The sequence below is a fragment of the Melanostigma gelatinosum genome, assembly GCF_949748355.1.
Source record: "Melanostigma gelatinosum genome assembly, chromosome: 15".
NCBI lineage: Eukaryota > Metazoa > Chordata > Actinopteri > Perciformes > Zoarcidae > Melanostigma > Melanostigma gelatinosum.
Window position 1 is genome coordinate 15,996,907 of NC_136648.1, and position 19,029 is coordinate 16,015,935.

Consider the following 19,029-nt stretch of genomic DNA (forward strand, 5'->3'; position numbering starts at 1 on the left):
AAACACATACACCACCCCCTGCTTCTCACACAGACACGCATGCCAGTGCATGTTTTTGCACACACACACACACACACACACACACACACACACACACAGACACACACACACACTTTTCTTAACTAATCAGCGCTATTGAATTCCAGCAACAATGGGCGCTCATCCTCGGGCCACCCAGGCAGTGCACTCTCTCTCTTACACACACACACACACACACACACACACACACACACACACACACACACACACACACACACACATGCATACACACTAACACCAGCATCACCAGATCACGAGTTCAGTCTTTTGTTCTTCATTGTGTTTTATTTTCTTCCATTGATCTCACCTTCACACACACAGGTCAGGAGTTGGCACTGGGAGATTGTGTTAACTGGACTATCAGCTTCTATCTGGGCCCACACACTGCACTCACACACAGGAGGGAGGGAGGGATTACTGAGTAGAAGCACACATGCGGGAGACTTACAGTAAAAGTTGTATGTTCATGGTGCCTGTGATTCTGTGATGCATGATATAATGTATAGACTGTTTCCCATTAGTGTCACTTTCTCTACAATAATTCCTCTACTTTCAGCTTTTGAAAAATGTGACAAAAATAACTGAATTCCATCAATTTATGCAATTTGATGTGCTCAAAACCACACACACACACACACACACACACACACACACACACACACACGCACACACACACACACACACATGCACATTCATTAATTAATCTTGAGACACCACATGACACCACATTCATGAAAAAACAACACAAACACTCACAGAATCATGTGGCAGCAGGCGGTCTTTCAAGCACCACATACTCTTTTACACACGATCCAAACAGGGGGACAATAAATGCAACTTCCCCACACAAATCACCTAATTGATAGTCAAATGAATGTGCTATTTAATGTACAGTTTCCCTTCACACGAAGGTCAGGGGTCAGAATGATACATGTAGAACAACCCCCCCAGGAGCTGGTAAGGTCGATGTCAGAATTTACGGTTGAAGTATAGGGTCTCTCCATAATCGCTACACTGTCCTGTTGTCCCATGCCGATAACAAAAACATGAAATGTCCTCCTTCTAACCCAAAGATGAAGAAAAGTTTCAGGTCAACCCCATAAAACTGCAAAGCTATCTCTCCGTTCTTATCTGATATAGCTCTGTACAATGCCTAATGCCTGAGGGAAACTCAAATACAACAGAGGTTTGTGTGTGTGTGTGTGTGTGCATGTGTGTGTGTGTGTGTGTCTGTGTGTGTGTGTGTGTCTGTGTGTGTGTGTGTGTGTGTGTGTGGTGTGTTCTATTGAAACCAGCCTGTCTCATCACATTTGTTTCTGATTATTTCATTCATTTATTTCTTGGGCATTTTGAAGAAAATTAACGGGTGCTTTCCAATTTTTATGTTTTGCCTTTGTGTACTCTTCAATTTAAATGTTTCAGTATTACAACCACATAAAACAGAATAAGTATTTTGATCATAAAGATGTGGTACAGCGGCTTAGTGATTAGCAAGACACACCAAACTGAGGCTGACTGTTTTGGGTTAATGTTGCATTTTCCTCTCCCTGCGTTCTCCGCGGTTTCTGAAATGAAAATGATCCTGAACCGGGTTTTTTTCTTCACCAAATGCATGCTGGGATAGGCTCCAGCCCTGCTCTGACCCATAACTGGACAGCAGGTTTTCATTTTCTTGTCACTGAGCTGTGACATTAAATACAACATGTGCTCGCAGGATGACATCACTTCGGGGGCAAATCTGTTCTCATTAACCTACAACTTTAAAACCACACCAATCGGGCCAGTATTGTTTACTGCTTTGGGGTGTATGTGAGATTACATACAAAATAGAAGGGATTTAAGTTTAGATTGTTTTGAACTACTTCGCCAGGTGTGCTGTACTGAGAGCTTGTGTGTGTGTGTGTGTGTGTGTGTGTGTGTGTGTGTGGAGGTGGATGTGCATGACAGTAACTTCAAAAGACTGAGGTATCAGATTCAGACGTGGGCTACTCTGCTTGGGCTGACAACCGAGGAGCTGTTGTGAGAGAAGCAAAGGAATTTACAGCATCTACCTTTCATCTACACAGGTGGCCTGTGTGTGTGTGTGTGTCTGCGTGTGTGTATTTGTGTATGAGGAGGCAAGGGGGTGTATGTGTGTGTATGCGTGTGATTATGTAGTTGTTTTGTGTTTGAGTTTTAGAGAAGGTGTAGTGCACATAAGCAAAGTGGTGATATTTGTGTGTGGGTGTGTATGCTTGTGTGTGTGTGTGTGTGTGTGTGTCTGCATTCACAATGGCGGCGATTTAGACAGACGAGTCACAACAATGATCCAGGAAGCCAGTGATCCCAGACACTTTCCAGGTGGCTCAACGCTCCGGTTCAGTGGTTCTCGGTGTTAATTCATCGTTCATGAAGTAAAGATGTAAACATTTGGAAAACACATTTCCAAATGTTTACATCTATTAATTCAATAACAAATCGTATCAAACCAGCAGGAATGTGACAGTAAAGTGTGTGAGGGAACACATTTGGGTTTGTTGGTCTTTCAGTGGCTGACAGGAAGCAGAACGTTGCACAATGTGAAAACACTCACCTCAGGCATAACGAAATAACAACAACACACAAATTAAAACCAATCTAATTATATTCTGCAATAACTTATCTATTGATTTATGTTCCATCTAAATTATTATCATATGTCTTAAGCAATGCTAATACATTTTTTCCTCTTTTTTCATATTACACAAAAAAGTCAGATTATGGCGTCTTGGGGTGGAACAATAATCCTGATTTTGTGTTGTATGGTCTCCTGATTCCTGACCTCACATAAAACAGACACACATAAAGTCACTCGAGCAATCATTTGATGTTGAAGTGTTCACATAGACCGTATATAATGGTGGCTATAAGTGGACGTAGTCATCGTGGCGTCACCCCTTGGGTTTGTGGACTGCTGTTTTGAAGCCTTTAGTTCAGAAATGACACAAGGGGGTGGAGCTACGTACAACCGAACGCTGAAAAAGACATCTATATGCGACCAAAATGTTGAATGAATCAACTTGCATACACTGAAAACTGTGAAAAAGTTAAAGTTGGGAGACGAAAACGCGGAGAACTCCCAGAAGGGACAAACTTAAACTTTAAACTTTATTATAATCGTCATTTACATTAGGTGCATACAGTATATATGAAATTGAACCTCTGCATTTAAACCATCCTTAACATACTAGAAGCGTGCAGCCTTACACAGGTAACACAGCAAACATCAAATCTGTGACGGTCAGGCGTTCACCTCTCTGTTCTTGCCTGTCTGTGTCAGATTCCAGAGATCCAACCTGCTGCTGCTTAACAGGGCAAAGGCTAATTAGAAACAAGTTACAGATGTGCCAAATAAACTCACCCTGGCATCGCTCCCCTGAACCACTCCCACACATCTCCCCCCTGCAGCTGAGCACAGACCATGCCTGACATTGCTGCCTGAGTGATGTCAGCAGCGTTATTCCTTTCTTGTAGAAATCATGATGACTTGTCATGGGTCAGTGTTGGTCAAGGGAAAAGGGATTGTAGCACTCGACAAAATGAGAACAATGTTACCAAAATCCCACGGATCATCCTCTGAGGACCATGAAGAACCTCCATGTCAGTTGTCAAAGATGTGTTGGTCTGAAGGAAAGCTGGATGGGCAACTGACGTTGACATCGTGTGTGTCTGCGCGCCAATCGGGGGAAATCATATTTGATCACCTCTGTAATTAATGAAGGATTTTGGATTATGTGTGGATCAAACTCTTGAGTTCAGGCAGAGAGAGCTGAAACGGCTTGCATGAGAGCTGGAAGTCAGAGGAAATCCACTTGGATATCATTAGCATCTCATGAGTTCAGTTTCAATTACAGCTGATGTGCAAAAAAATGAACCAGGCATTGCACACCAACTTTACAAGATAATAACTTACATATGACTGAGTTACAGTTCAATTTACTCAAACTGTTCTGACGCATCAGGGGATTCATGCAGTCAATGTTGATTTCAGTAAGATAGTCAACAGAAATACAGTTGATTACTGTGAACGTTTGTGAACTGGGTTGTCAACACTTCAAAAACATTTGAAGTGTGTGTTTCATTTATAGTAGCACCAACAGCATTTATCAGTGTAAATGTCTTACCGATCTTCACTCGTGCATGCTTTTTGACAGTCCTGTACAACCTCTGTTGAATGGGAATAGTTTGTTCATGATTAATGAGTCTTGAGAGTATAAATAGCTGATTTCATACAGTTTCAATCAGATTTAGGCCTAAAATTAAATTCTTATTAAATATGTAGATACTACTGGGTTTCAATGATTGACGTACTGAAATCAAACCTTTTGTTTTACACCCCAACAATGCACCTTGATAATAGAGTCGGCCTATTTAACCAGCAAACACTGTCAGTTTGTCAGTTTGCTCGTCTGTGATAAGGGTTTTAGGGTCACAGGTAAACACAAACACACACTCGAAAAGACTGGCAAAGACCACAGAAGCACTTTTTTTTTTCTCCATTCAATTTATTTTGTTAGTTCAATGTCTATAGCAGGTGAGGGAACATAACGGTCACACGAGGGTTTTCTTGAGCATAGTTTTCAGAAGTCACAGTGTTTTAGACATGGACAAGAACATTTTTAAAATATGACAATGAAGAAGGAAGGGCCGAGAGGTAACTGAAAGAAAACAAGGTGTAACAGTGACACAATCCTACACACCTTCTCCTTCATGGTCCTCCAACTGCCTCCTTTACTCCACAAAAAAAAAAAAAAAAAAGGCCTCTGCTCTAAAGTGTTGTCAACCCCTCCCTCCATCCCAGAATGCAAACAAAATAAAACGTCAAAACAAAAACAAACTCGGCAACAAATAGATATATTTATATATAATATATATTCACTCTTTAAAAATAGAACTTCAGTCTAGATACTAACATCTGTACAAACTACAAAAATAAATTTTAATATAAATAATTTATATGGCATGACATTAACAATTTTTCTTTTGAAATAAACTACAAACCAATGCAGGAGCTCCCCCCCCCCCCCTTTTAACCTCCTCACCACACTGACAACACCTGCTGGCGCTCGGTCTACGGTCTGATCAAACTGTGAACGGTGCTTTGCTCATTCTGCTTAATTATTCACAACTGCACAGTAGCTACTTGACTTTTCTTTCATATGTACAAAAGAAATCAAAGCTGCCACTTCAAAAAAATAAAAAATAAATTCCCTGCAATTTAACCTGGCAGTGATGAGACCAATACCGAACAACGACAACATCAACGAAAACAACTTTGTAAAGCAAATGACAATCCTAAGAATGAAAGAGAAATGTATTGTGCCACGTATGAGGTTTGTATTAGCAAGAAGAGTGAGCAATTAGAAAGTGAGTGAGAGCAGGTCGGAGCATTATAAAGGTTGAGCCAGTTTACATCGTGTAATAATTGCACAGGGTCGCGACGACGTGAAGGTGTCGCAAACCCAAAGCAGCCAGCAAAGGAAAAAGGAGACATTAACAACAACAATAAAATAAAATCACTCCCTTTGCATTAGATTTCATAATTCCCTTTCAAAATAACACGAGAAGGTGAACAATTGTCAAACACAAAGTGACCAATGTGAGCTTCACCCACTGTAGAGCTTACGAAAACTGCAGAAAAAAACTGCAGAAAAAAGAAAAGAAATCGTATCACAGCTCCTTCAAGGAGTTGAAAACTGCAGAGGATGGAAGATCCAACGTGAAATATGAATACGGGCGTGACCCTGCCAGCGTGCTGGCTAACTGATCACAACAATATTCAGACAGATGGGCGGGATGATGGCGATAACATCAGTCTACTACTGCTTCTTGACAAACATTGTGTGTCTGCACGAGACAAAACATATTTACAGCAAAGCGAGAACATAATACTGAGTGCTGATTCCTGTGATGACGAGGAAAAGGGGACAAATTGAAGGCACGACGGTTACTACTGTTAAGAAAACAGTCTGCTGTGGAGTTCTCTGCTTCTTTCTTTAAACAGTGCACACTGTGACAGAGATCATCTATAATTAAAATCTCACAGTATAATACTGTGTAAAAACTTATACTGACTTAAACTGGGGGGGTGAGGGGGTACTGCATTTTCTTTTAAGGCAAATCACTTAAAATTATTTTGAAATATAGCAGCAAAAGAAATCATAGCAATACATCGAAATAAAACACTGACCACGTATGTTCAACAGCCTAATATCTTAATAACATCTCACTTTTTGTGGACACTTTTTACATATAACACAGTTCTTATTCTATACACTGGGGGGGGGGGGGGGGGGGGGGGGAATGAAAAACAAAAATCAACCGCCCCACAAAAAAATAATCTTTTACATCTGAACTTTTACACAAGAGAATACCCAAGTTATACAGTACTCATTTAAATAGCTTCCTTCTTTTTTTAGTATTAAAATATATACTCGTAGATTTATATAATTCTGAAAATGTCTTTTTTTTCCTTTATTAATATGTCCTTGAAATAAATCCTCTCCTTTTTTGTGTGAAGTCTATGTACAGACGTGACTCCGCGTGAGCCGTCAAGCTGCTCCGGAGAAGCAGCCAGAGACTCGGAACGAGAAGACGAGGCGAGTGAGAGAGTCTAGCAATCTTTGGCTGCCTGGATCCTCAACCCACCTACAGCAGAGAGACAGAGAGAACAGACAAGCGTCAGATTCAGCTAAACACACCTCCAAAAGACAGATGCACTGGAAATCTCATTGAGACGCCGCACGTATTTCTCGGGTTTGCTCTTCGGTTTACGGTCAGCTCTCAATACACATGTCGAGAAGATTAAAAGTGCGGTAAACCTGAGATTGACTGGTAACAAACTCACCTTGTGTCTTGCCGAGCTGACGCTCTGCCTGGCTCTGCGTTGCCTCCAAGTCCTGGAGCTCTAAAGAGTCTCTCTTGCATGAAGAAAAGTTTGTTTTGCCACCACAAGTCCTCTTAGCGGCCTCGAAACAGTCCGACTCGCTGTCCGCGTCAAAAGCTTCATGCATGTATCCTCGGTACGCCGCCCCCGGCAAGGTCGGGTGCACGGCCACCGTCACGGAGGCTGTGGCGGTTACCGTGGTAACAGCCCCTTGTTGCGTCGGCAGTGCAGAGCTGCGATTGCTATAGCTCGGCCCTTTAGTCCTGTTTGGCTGAGGCCCTCTGCCGCTCTGCAGCCCGGGGCCGCTTTGACAAGTCCTCCCGAGGAAGTGAGGTCTTTCGCTGGGTAAGTGTTGCGCCTGGAGCCTCTGGAGGCCCGGCTGCTGCTGCTGCTGCTGCTGCTGCTGCTGCTGCTTTTTTCCATCCCAGCACGTAAGCTGGGAGCCGAGAGGCGACTGTGTGTTGTGGGAAGATTCATTCAACGGCTCGATCCTTCCGCCAGTGCCTGTCGAACTTTCTTTGAATGGCTTCACCACCTACAACAAATAAAAGTTCCATCATTTACTTTCAGAAACAAAAACACAGGAGTGTGAACAAACAGGAAGGGTTTCCATCGTATATGTGCGGTCATGCGGCGTACCGTGAGCTTGGGGAAACTGGGGTTTTTGCTGGCTTCCAGCAGTATGTGAGACGTCGAGGGTGGGACGCTGGCGTGCGACGCTATGTCGCAGTACTTATAATCCTCCTCCCCGATGCCTGACGTGGTGGTCACCTCGGAGTAATACTCCGAGTCAGACGACTCCGAAAAGGCCTGCTGACGAGACGGCCGTGGGTTGTGGTGGCCCGTGTAGTAACCGTGGTGGGCCATCGGTGGGGGCAGTTGGGGTTCGGGGGAAGGAGTCGGCAGGCGACAGGCATTGTCGACCGGGGTGACCTCAGCCGGAGGGCCCATCATGGACAGGAGCACCGGCAGGAGAACCAAGCCATTCAGCACCCCCAGCACAGTGAGGATGGCCAACACAGCAAAGAAATACCTGAAGGATGGAGAGAGAGAGAGAGAGAGAGAGAGAGAGGGAGAGAGGGACGTTAGTTTGAACATGAACCGAAAGAAAACACATTTAGTGCAACAAAGAACCCGTGTCCAATTAAAACTAGCTGGTGGCATCTTGTAGTCTCTCTTTTCCTGTCTGAAACACACACACACACACACACACACACACACACACACACACACACACACACACACACACACACACACACACACACACACACACACACACACACACACACACACAGGCATAATCCTTTTAATCTTATTTTCTTTCGTATCTTAAGGTTTTTAGGGATTTCGGCTTAAGTTCCGCAGGATTTAGAGCGTCAGCCAAACTCATGACACTTTTACTCAAAGTGGACAACATTTTACATTTGTCTAAATTTTATGCAATTTTTCTTTTAACGTGAGAAAAAAAAATTCCACAAGACCACAGTGGCCCGATGTGTTGTAAGGACAAGAACACACAAACACACATGCATGTGCACAATTCCAAACACACTCACACACAGTTGGCACTTGAGGAAGGGAAGTAGCTCAGGGGAAGAAGTCAGGGAAAGCCCAGTGTTTGTGTATCAAAGGCAGGGAGGGCAAATCTGATTCCCCGCTCAGTCCAACTAAAACATGCTTTGATGCCTCCACTGCTGCTGCGACAAGACTTTCTCTCGCTCTCTTTTTCACTCACATGGTGTGTGTTTTTTATTTTTTGTGTGTGCGTGCATTTCAGCGCAGCTCTGAGGAGGCCAGGGGTGGAGGCAGGCCACAAGAAAGAGCTTCCCGCGGAAAATTAGAGAGGACTCCACTTAAACACTAACAGAAAGCAGAACGAGGGAGACAGTGAGATGCTAACCACCAGCCAGACTTAAAGAGGTATAAGAAAGAGGGAGGGAGAAAAAAAACGATTGTTGGAATGAAGGAGAAGAAAAAAAAACAAAAGCCAACAGGGACAGAGATAATAGCGGTGTGGCGCTCTGGAAACATGCTCCTCTCTTGTGAATGGACGACTACAATGATTACTTCACTTGACAAAGGTCACTCTCCAGGAAAAGGTTCATGGTTTGCATGTCAGGTGTGATTTCACAACCCGTTCGCAGCCGTGTCGCCCCCCCCCCCCCCCCCCGCTCTCTCTCTGACATATTGTCTTCTTTAAGCATGTGTCCTTGTTTTCTTCCTTCATCAGAAGCATAACGCATGTCATCCTAACCACTTTTGACAAAACACTTTCGGGGAGATAGCTTCAATTTCTTGCTGTCTTCTCAAACGGTGACGGCCTTTCAACCCCACGCGGGTATTTAACCTGCACCTTTTATTGAGTCAAAGCACGGACGCTGAAATCACAAATATAGGTTGTCGTTGTTTTGACGGCACTGCATTGTGGCCACCACCGTTCAGCTCACTTGCTCATTCTATCACCAAACAACGTCTTTACGTTGCGGAAAAAAAAAAGAGAAGAGTGAGACAGAAAGAAAGCGAGTGAGACGTTGGTGGGACCTCCAACAGTGTCTCACTGTTAGGAATTCTGTTGTTTATATAAACTGTAATCTTTTCCATTCGTTGTCAGGGCCTGGGGAGCTGTGTGTGTGTGAGAGAAAGAGAGCGTAAGTGTTTACATGCCTGTACATATGTGCATTTCTCCTTGTGTGTGTGTGTGTGCGCGCACTCATATGTGCCGCGTACGTGTGTGCACGAGAGAGAGGACTCTGAGCAGGGCTGAATTAGGCTTGCTGTTTATTCAGTGCATTACAAGGCCAGGAGATGTTTACAGCAGTATATTTATGCTACTCCCCAGCTAGGCAGCTCTGGCTTGCCCCATTCACCCCACCGCAGCTACAGCTACAGCTAAAGAAGACCTCCAACAGAGATACTGGACCCTTCTGTCTCCCTTTCTCACCCCGTCCTCTGAAAAGACCTCTCACAGAACCATGGGAGAAGAGAAGAAAAACGAGATGCTGAAAACGCTCTCTTTCTGACTTTTATTCTTCCCTGTCCAACTTCCTATTTACTCTCAATTTCTCCCCATTTACACCTCTTTATCTTTCCAATCCAACACGGCGGTGGATCCGTTCACCTGACCGCCCACCAGGACCTCGTATCCCGAGCACAAAAAAAGCCACCCTCGGAGTATTTCTCCTCCTCTCTCTGTCTCTGTTTCTGCAGGGGAAAAAAACGGCGCTTTTCATGTCACGGAGGCCTGTTGCAGTCTGGGAGCTCAAGGTTGTGGTTTCAGGGTTTGGGCCTAGACCACATTCAGCTGAAAAACATTGAGCTATTCGCCTTTTTTTCCACTCTGACCATGAAACAGTGGTAGAAGACGCACGCGCGCACAAAAGCACGCAACATTTTTCAAACGCGCACGCGCAGAAGGGAGGGGTGTCTGTTGGTGGGCTTCGGCCCATCTGACTGGCTGACCAGTTACAACTTAGCTCCACTTCTTTATGACGGCACCCGACGTGGAGGAACTGAATGCCAAACGGATAATCGGAATTTTTACAGATTCCCTCTGGTGTGTGTGTGTGCGTGTATGTGTGTGTGTGTGTGTGTGTGTATCTGTGTGTGTGAAAGAGACGCAGTGAACGAGAGAGAAAGAGAGATCACCCAGTGGGTAGCAGAACACTTCCATGTTTACGAGCAGCTGCTACACACCCTTGATGTTTTCCCCATTTTTGTGCTCTGAGGTTGGGTGTGTTGGGTGCTCTGTGTGTGTGTGTGTGTGTGTGTGTGTGTGTGCCAAGAGTGACAGAACCAGGTGCATATTTGTCACTGTGTGTATGTGTGTAAATAAATAGGGGTATAACATTTCCACCTGCATGCACCGCTGACCCCCCACAAGGCTTCCTCCCGTCCCCAAAGTGAGGATAGACAACTGGCTCCACACACACACACACACACACACTTATGGCGTCGAACCAAAACACTGCTACTTCGGAAGGTAACAAATGGGCAGGGGAGGGTGCAGACGGTATCGCTGTGTGAGCGAGTACCATCACTCTCTCACACATCAGTACAAAGTCGGCACATACAGCGCCACACACACAGATGCAGCCACACACACACACACACGCACACGCACACACACACGGCATAGGCTACTCACCTCATGATGAAGTCAAATTCTGACCCTGCCAGCATGAGAACGCCAAGCAGCGTGGAGATCGCTCCGTCGACCACCGGGGCGAACATGTGCTCCAGAGCCACTGCCGAGCGCTTGTTTCTGTTGCCAATCGCTGTCAGGAAGCCCTGCGGCGGACGGGGAGGAGAAATAAGTTAATAAGTTGGAAATCCTGCCGATCGCACAAAACTTGTGTTTGAGGCCAGGTTTGGCATTCCTGCATTTGTGTTTTTTCTTGTTATTTGGGGGATAACTACAAGACAGCACACTGTGCTCGAAAGCTGCCAGCATGAACCCGGAAGCCTTGCAGTGAGTGAAATGCATTTAATCAATTATTGAAAAACAAAAAAAACATGACTGGTTATGTGTCATTCTTCCGAGGTAGGCAAATCACGTGTCCACATGTCAGTCTGCAGTAGGCATTACACATTTAGACCAGCGCATCGGGTTTCAAGTAAAGTAGGTGTTCAATTGTAGGAGCTCAGTCCTCCTAACACTTAATGCACGTGTGTGCTCTTGCTTTGTGCCGGGTCTTGACTTACCAGCGCGATGTGGACGGTGAACTCCACTCCGATGCCCACAGAGGCGATCAGAATGACCACAGGGATGGCGCTCAGCTTGATGCCGATCAGACCCATGATGCCAAACAGCTCCACCGTCATCATGGCCAAGATGAACACCTGTAAGGAAGAGAACGCGTCACCAACCGAATTGCTTTCAACTGCCAGTACTGAAAAGAATAAAAGCATGGAAACAATAAAAACAAATGTGCCTTTCCCCAGTGACTGAGTTCAGCCCTTTTGCCTCTTCACCCCACACAATCTTTGACCCTTTGCTCGGGGTCTTAACCACATGGCATCAAATTACCCACCCCGAGGCTAATACCTTCCCCTCCTCCTCCTCCCCTTCCATCTCAGAGGTGGTTGAAATGATTGACAGCGCCTGAGACAACAGAGCGTGGGCCCTCTCTACCAGAACACCGTATACATCTGTCTGCGTTGGTGGAAAACAAATGATCTTGTTTTTTCACTGGACAGCAGCCTGTTTGCTTATTGTGATCATTCCCGATGCTACAGCTTGCATTTTAATGCAATGTTTCAGTTTGCTGAATAGTAAACATGCAATGGTACCGTAAAACCGCAACGCAAACAACAACAACAATTCTTCGAAAACGAGGAGGAGAAAACGGTTCACGGACAACGGAAGGAAGCGTTTGATCACAGCGGGGCCTCTGCGCTGGGGGCACGGTTAAATTGGAAATGATAAAAGGCGTTTTACTGCTCGACCACATACAGGCAGGGTGAAACCCTCACAGGCAGGCTGATGCTTGGAAACAGTACGCGCATGCAGCAGTGCCTCTCTCTCTGCCTGGGGACACCGTGTTACGTTGCTGTCTCAATCAGTGCTGCTAGGGATCGCTACTTAAATGAAACACATTCCACTTGAAACCGGCACTGTTGTTGTGCTACACCCCCCCCCAATGGTCAGGGATATGTGGATTTGTGTATGTGTGTGAGCTTGGGGGGCCCTTAAGGACCACCGGTCCCACCAGCTTGTGTGTGAAATGTTTTCCAACTGCTGAACACTCAGACTGTCTCTTTCACTCTCTCTCACGTACACACACACCCACACACACACACACACACACACATCCCTGATGGATGGATTGAGCAGGCCAAGGTCGCAACTGGGCAGATCTGTCCTGTCCCCAAGTCTCTCCCTCTCCCTCTGACAAAAGCAGTGAGGGAGTTGGAGGTAGAGGCTTCAGGAGGGCAAAGCCTTTCTTGCTCCTTTGCATTTCCTTTTCTAAGGCCAGCCCAGCCTACATTAGAATGACAAAGGTCCCTGTGTGTGTGTGTGTGTGTGTGTGTGTGTGTGCGTACTGGCCCTCCGCAGAGAAAAAGGGGCCCCCTAGACAGCGTTATTGAGCTGTGCTGAGAAGGGTGAGAAGAAAGTGAGAGGAAGAAAGGGGCTAATGATGTTGTTGAGGTAGCATGAGTTGAAAAAACGCAGAACCATAGGAAGGATGAGCAAGAGGTGCGATGAAGAGTTGTCGGGCAAACTGGACGCTTTGCTTACAATGATGCCGGCGGTCCAGGGGTTGAGCAGGAGAATCGCACAGACCAGGAAGGTGCAGGCCAGCACCACGCTGATCGCCAGCAGGAACCAGTGTCTGAGGCCAATGTACTGCTCCCAGAACAGGAAGGGGTATCCGTTCGGGTAGTTCAACACACCCTTGCGGCTGAACTCATCGCAGATGGCCCGCACACTCTCGATGGCCTCCACAAAGTCGCTGGCCTGGCGAAGGCCGTTCAGGTAGAAGGGGAACTGGGCAAACTCCAGGGGCTCTGCAGCTGGGACTGCAAGAGGGAAAGACAAGAAAAGGTGAGATTTGAGATCATTTGTCCTGCAAGGCATTTTTCAGAATATAAGATAATGTGATGAGTAAGATTACTCACTGCGCAGATTCTCCCCTGTAGTGTCGTACTTGTCGTGAATCCACTCTCTAGGATGGGGGTAGAAGTTGGCCTGGGAGGCAGCATAGCCCAGAGGATCATTGCTGACCCAGACTGTCAGGTAAATGTAAAACACCTCCGCGGGGATCAAACCCTCTGCGTCCACCAGCCGCCGAGCTGTCAGCTGGAGGAAAGTGATTCAAAAATTCAGATTTAATGGACATTCAGGTGTCGAGTTTTGTTCGAGTAAATGGTGAAAAGACAGCCGATAATGTAGCGGCCCACAATACCACCCGCGGATACTGTTTAAGAGCATTTCCTGCCGCTCTTGTCGACATACCTGGCTGTAGTTAAAAGGCTCTTTCTTGGAGCCGGTCTGGATGAGGAGCTTGTACGCCAGCGCTCCGTCCTCTGTGCCGTTGCGATAGCTGTCAGCGGTAATCCTGCCTGCCTGCCAGTCAGCATCAAAAGCAGCCTGAAGACCTGCGTGTGAGGTAAAACACACACGGAAAAGAAAAGATTATTGTGGTTGTCATTTATAAATATTATGATTTCTATTATCATAAAATTATAGGAGCTGTCTGAGTGGACAGTGATGTTGAAAATATAGTTTCTTTTTTCATCTGGCTCTGATTGATCAGGCTGTTGTTAGTCATCACTTCCTCCTGACTGGACCTCTGACATGTTCTAGCCTGAGGACACACACACACACACACACACACACACACACACACACGCACACACACACACATGCAAAGATAACCTATGACCCCAACCCGTCTACTGCACCACCCCTGAGCCCAGGTGGATGGGGGTAAACAACGGCGTGAACGAACTTTCATTCACCCTTCGCACATTCTCACCTCCTCGCACGCACACACACACACACACACACGCACTCCTGCCCTTAGTTAAAAAATCTAAAAAAGCACACCTGAAAAAACCCTCTATGGGATTCTGACATCATTGTAAAAAAAAACTCCCATTGGGACAGAGAGTAGCTTATTACCTGACTCACTCAAAAAAAGATGAAACAAAAAGACTGAGTCTTACCTCTTAGCCAGTCCTGGAAGTAGTGCAGCCACATACGGGGCAGTTTGCTGTCGCTGTCTCTGACCACATATTTAACAGAGTTGAAGGCGTTGTGCAGCTGGATCAACAGCCTCTGTGACCGGGCGTAATCAAATCCATCCATGGTCACCAGGTACATGTTGTAGAAGGAGAAATACTTGAACTGGGCGTCGATGAAATCATACTCCTTGGTGTCGCGTGGCACTATGTCGGTTAGGTAGAGGCCGTCGTGCACCATGGTGGTCCCGTACAGGCTGAGGCCCAGCAGGCCCAGAAAGAGAACCACCACGATGGCTTTGCTTTTGGGCTTGAGGAGCAGTGGGGCGTATTTGTCCCTGGCGAAGCTCGACAGGTTCCAGTGCAGGAAAGGGAGTGGGACGCACTCCTTTCCCGATTTGAAATCCTCCACCTGAGCCAGGAGGTCCCGCGTGGAGCTGGAGGTAGGGGCGAAGAGCTGGGAGCCGTAGGGATCCGGCAGGGAGGTGGTGGTGGGGGAAGGTGTGAGGGCTAGGGGGAGGAAATCCAAGCAGGAAATTAGTGTTTTGGTATTGCGATTTATTCATGCCGACTTTACAGAACACCTTGGGCAAAATAACATGATTGCTGGGATCTTAATATAGCTGTGTTTACCTTGAGGCTGTGACGTGGGGCAGAGGATGATGGACGGCGGGCTGGTGGAGATCTGTGAGGTAGGTGGGAGGATTGTGACGATATGCTGGCCGGCCGCGTCGCACTGCGTGAACGCCTGCACGGTGGTGGTGATTTGGGTGCTGGTGGTGATTGTCGATCCCGCCGCGTACTGGTGCGTGTGCGTCGTCGCCGTCGAGGGCGTGTGCGGCTGCTCTCCGCCGTCTGAAAGCTCGTGCGGGGAGAGGTGGATGACGCGGTCGGAGCAAGGGCTGTACAGGCAGCAGAGGATATCCAAGCGCTTGTCCTCGCGCCGGTGGAGGTCCAAACTGAGGATGGCAGGGAAGATGAGGAGCACCATGCCGAAGTTAAACACGACCACAATGGCCGCCTGGGGAGCGAAAAGGAACAGAGAAAAAATGAGAAAAAGAAAGTGAGAATTGACGGAGAACAGTATGTGAAATTACAGACACCCTAACCCAGCTGGGGAGAGTCAGAGCTTCTTCTTCTGCTTCTTTTTTGTTTTTAGTATCTCAGACCACAGCTCAGAAAGCAAAGAAAAGCCTTACTCTAAATCACCAGCCAGGAATACTAAGCGAGCCAGAAGGGGAGAGGAAGAGAGAGAAAAGGAAGAAAAGAGCGCCAGAATTAACTACTAGAAAGATTGAGAGAAAGGAGCAGGAAAGGTACATATATATATATATTATATATATGTTGAGAATCTGAGCAAAACAATCATCCTTCACCACCACCACAGCTGCCCCCCCCCCCTCCCCCAGCCCCTGAAGCTGACATTCTAACTGGCTGTGGTTTCCAGTGTGTTTGCGTCGTTGTGTGTTTGCTTGTGTGTTGCAGACCACCCACAGTTTGTCACAGATCAGAGCAAACCGCCTTGACGGGCCAGTGATATACTGTTCCACTCCTCCCTCCCTCTCCTTCTTGTTCTTTCTCTGACTGTTCATCACTCTCTTTGCTCTGATTATACACACACACACACACACACACACACACACACACACACACACACACATTTATGCACATATATACACACAGAAAAAAAATGTTGGCCCTGTAGGTGCGGCGGCAATAAAACTGGGAACAAAGGCTTCCCTTGCCCTGAATGAATGTCACCTCTCTTAAGTTATCTCTTTCATTTTCAAAAGAAGCCCCAGGCCTCTCGGTGTGCGATTGTGTGCATGTGTTTATGTCTGTGCGCATGCGTGTGAGGGTGTGCGCACAACATACCTGCAAAGAGAAAGCTCGCAGGGCAGGAATGGGTACGAGAGCAGCCATAAAGAACGCAATCATGTTGTTGATGGAAGTCAGCGCCACACTGGTGCCGGTGCGCCGCAAACAGTCTCCTGTCCGGTCCTTAAAAAAAACAGAAAAACAGACAATGTTCAGAGGAGAGGAGAGGAGAGGAGAAGAGAGGAGAGAAGAGTAGAGGAAAGGAGAGGAGAGGAGAGGAGAGGAGAGGAGAGGAGAGGAGAGGAGAGGAGAGGAGAAGAGAGGAGAGGAGAGAAGAGTAGAGGAAAGGAGAGGAGAAGAGAGGAGAGAAGAGTAGAGGAAAGGAGAGGAGAAGAGAGGGTGTCTTAAAGGTACCTTAAAGGGGATGTTAATTCCAGCCTCTGTGAAGGAATGAGCCAACAGAAACATGTCATCCACGCCAATCCCCAGTGCCAGGAAGGGAAGCACCTGGGATGGGAAATGGTCAGAATGAACATTTAAGAACAAAGTCTGGGCTTTAAACACAGAAAGGCTCCCCTCCCCCCCTTAAACAACAGCCTTACTTATAGTAACGTCACACAGTGAATGTATGCAGCTCCCTTTGTGTCGTACCTGTGTGGTGGCAGCATTAAAGGAGAGGCCGAGCAGGGAGCAGAGACCCAGTCCTGCAGCCACCGACAGAGCTACTAAGAGCACGCCGGCCAGCCCCACGGCCCCCTGGGACTTGGCACAGTCCCACCTTAGCATGGTCACGCAGGCATAGGCCAGCTAGAGAGACGATGTCAATTTTAAATATTAGCTATTTTACAGTTTAGTTAGACAGCGTTTCACGAACTATCTAGCCATGATCGATTGACTAAGATCATTTATTAGGCTTACCATGAGCAGGTATCCCCCTGCCACCCTGATGACACTGACATCTGAGAAGGATTTCATGATGTCGTTGAGGGTGGTGGTGGAGAAAGCGTGGATGGACTGGCTGGAGTTAGATGGGATACTCTGGTGGACCAGCTGGGGGATAAATGTCAATAAATCATCAATGAAAATACACCAAACCATATACTCTTCAGCACATTACCTGATAAATAAACAATGAGATTGACAAAAAGAAGATACTGCCAGCACCGGAGTCATAGTTACATGAACCACAATAACTTGGAGGGGCTGAACTGACCCGACTTTCTTTCTCTGCACATGAAAACACACTTCCTCCCTCTGACCAATCCTGCCCATCGCCTCTCCTCCGGCCCCATATTTCAGGGCCCTCTAACAGAAAAAAAGCACCCTGTCCCTTTGAAATGTGCATGTGTGCGAAAGTGAGGATGAATGTGTGTGTTTACATGCGCTAGAATGTGTGTGAGTGTGTGTGTGTATGCATGACAACTGAGGAGTAATGAGCACAGATGCCAGAGGTTGTGAGGTCAAAGGTGAAAGGGATGGGATCACATGGCTTGCGAGGCTACTCTCTCCACTCCGTGCCGCGAATGGGCCGAAGCTCCCCACAAAGCTGTTTAAGTGTCCGCATTTAGTCACCCTTCGAAATATGAAATAGATCTGCTCTTGTTTTTTAATGTGTCATGAGGAGGTGTCCTGTTTCTGTCAGTTGACGTTTTCAGTTTTTTTTCTTTTTTGTTTGCCCCTCCTCCTTGCATATGTCCCTCATCCTCCTCCCCCCTCCCTCTCTCCTTACCCTCACCGTGGTGGGTGTCAGCTATCACAGCAACAGCTTGTTCCTATAACTAGGACTCTGACAGAGAGAGATGGTCGGCCTACCACACACACACACACACACACACACACACACACACACATACACACACACACACCTACTGCCCTGGTCTGCCCCGTGATTCGCTTTACAAGGGAGCTGAAGACTGATGGAATTCAGACACTGCAGAATAAGTCCCACACAGTGTGTGTGTGTGTGTGTGTGTGGGGGGGGGGGGGGGGGGGGGGGTGTGCCAAAACAAAATAAGCACATGGACAAGGAAATGCCTCCTCATTTTTCTCATCCTCCTCCCACTTCTTCTTGGTGGCTACAATCCAAATCTGTACTCCAGCTTTATGCGTGATTTGTGTATGTACGTGAGCATTTGAGTATACGTGAACTGTGTGATGTGTGCTCGCACCTCCACAAACTTCCTCTGCCAGGACTCGAGGATGGCGGTAGCCTTTTCTTCATTCCAGTTGATGTCGTGGATCTCGTAGTCGTCTTTAAAGTGCTCGTACAGCTGCTTCGGACTCATCAACAGGAACATGGTTTGGAGAGCCTCCGCACTGCAAAACAAACAGATGCAAGCTGAGCACACCTCACAGATGTCTGGCTCCGCATGCAAACATAGTTTATTGTGTGTTGAGCTGAATTGAAACCTTTAACTGCATCATCCATCTCACAACTAACACGTTACAAATCATCCAGTCAGATCGTTCTTGGTATCCCTTAACCTACACAGGAGCATGTCTCACTGTGTCTAAAGGCAGGTGCCTTCTCTTCTAGGATTTGCCTGCCTGCCTGCCTGCCTGCCAATGTAAACAGCTAAAAAGCA

At 46.7% G+C, this 19,029-nt stretch overlaps 1 protein-coding gene across 1 annotated transcript in view; it reads right to left on the reverse strand.

Annotated features, from left to right (window-relative positions):
• Nucleotides 1–4,900: 4,900 nt before the first annotated feature.
• ptch2 (patched 2) overlaps nt 4,901–19,029 on the reverse strand; it is a gene marked incomplete at its 5' end in the record, with an annotated part of 29,056 nt that continues 14,927 nt past the window's right edge. Inside the window, 15 exons of the mRNA XM_079285597.1 lie at nt 4,901–6,705; nt 6,905–7,478; nt 7,583–7,976; nt 11,088–11,230; nt 11,645–11,782; nt 13,182–13,462; nt 13,562–13,742; nt 13,899–14,041; nt 14,612–15,136; nt 15,260–15,647; nt 16,502–16,627; nt 16,859–16,951; nt 17,096–17,251; nt 17,363–17,494; nt 18,613–18,760. Coding sequence (XP_079141723.1) covers nt 6,671–6,705; nt 6,905–7,478; nt 7,583–7,976; nt 11,088–11,230; nt 11,645–11,782; nt 13,182–13,462; nt 13,562–13,742; nt 13,899–14,041; nt 14,612–15,136; nt 15,260–15,647; nt 16,502–16,627; nt 16,859–16,951; nt 17,096–17,251; nt 17,363–17,494; nt 18,613–18,760 — 3,457 coding nt within the window. The 3' untranslated portion in view covers nt 4,901–6,670. The remainder of the gene's footprint in view (nt 6,706–6,904; nt 7,479–7,582; nt 7,977–11,087; nt 11,231–11,644; nt 11,783–13,181; nt 13,463–13,561; nt 13,743–13,898; nt 14,042–14,611; nt 15,137–15,259; nt 15,648–16,501; nt 16,628–16,858; nt 16,952–17,095; nt 17,252–17,362; nt 17,495–18,612; nt 18,761–19,029) is intronic.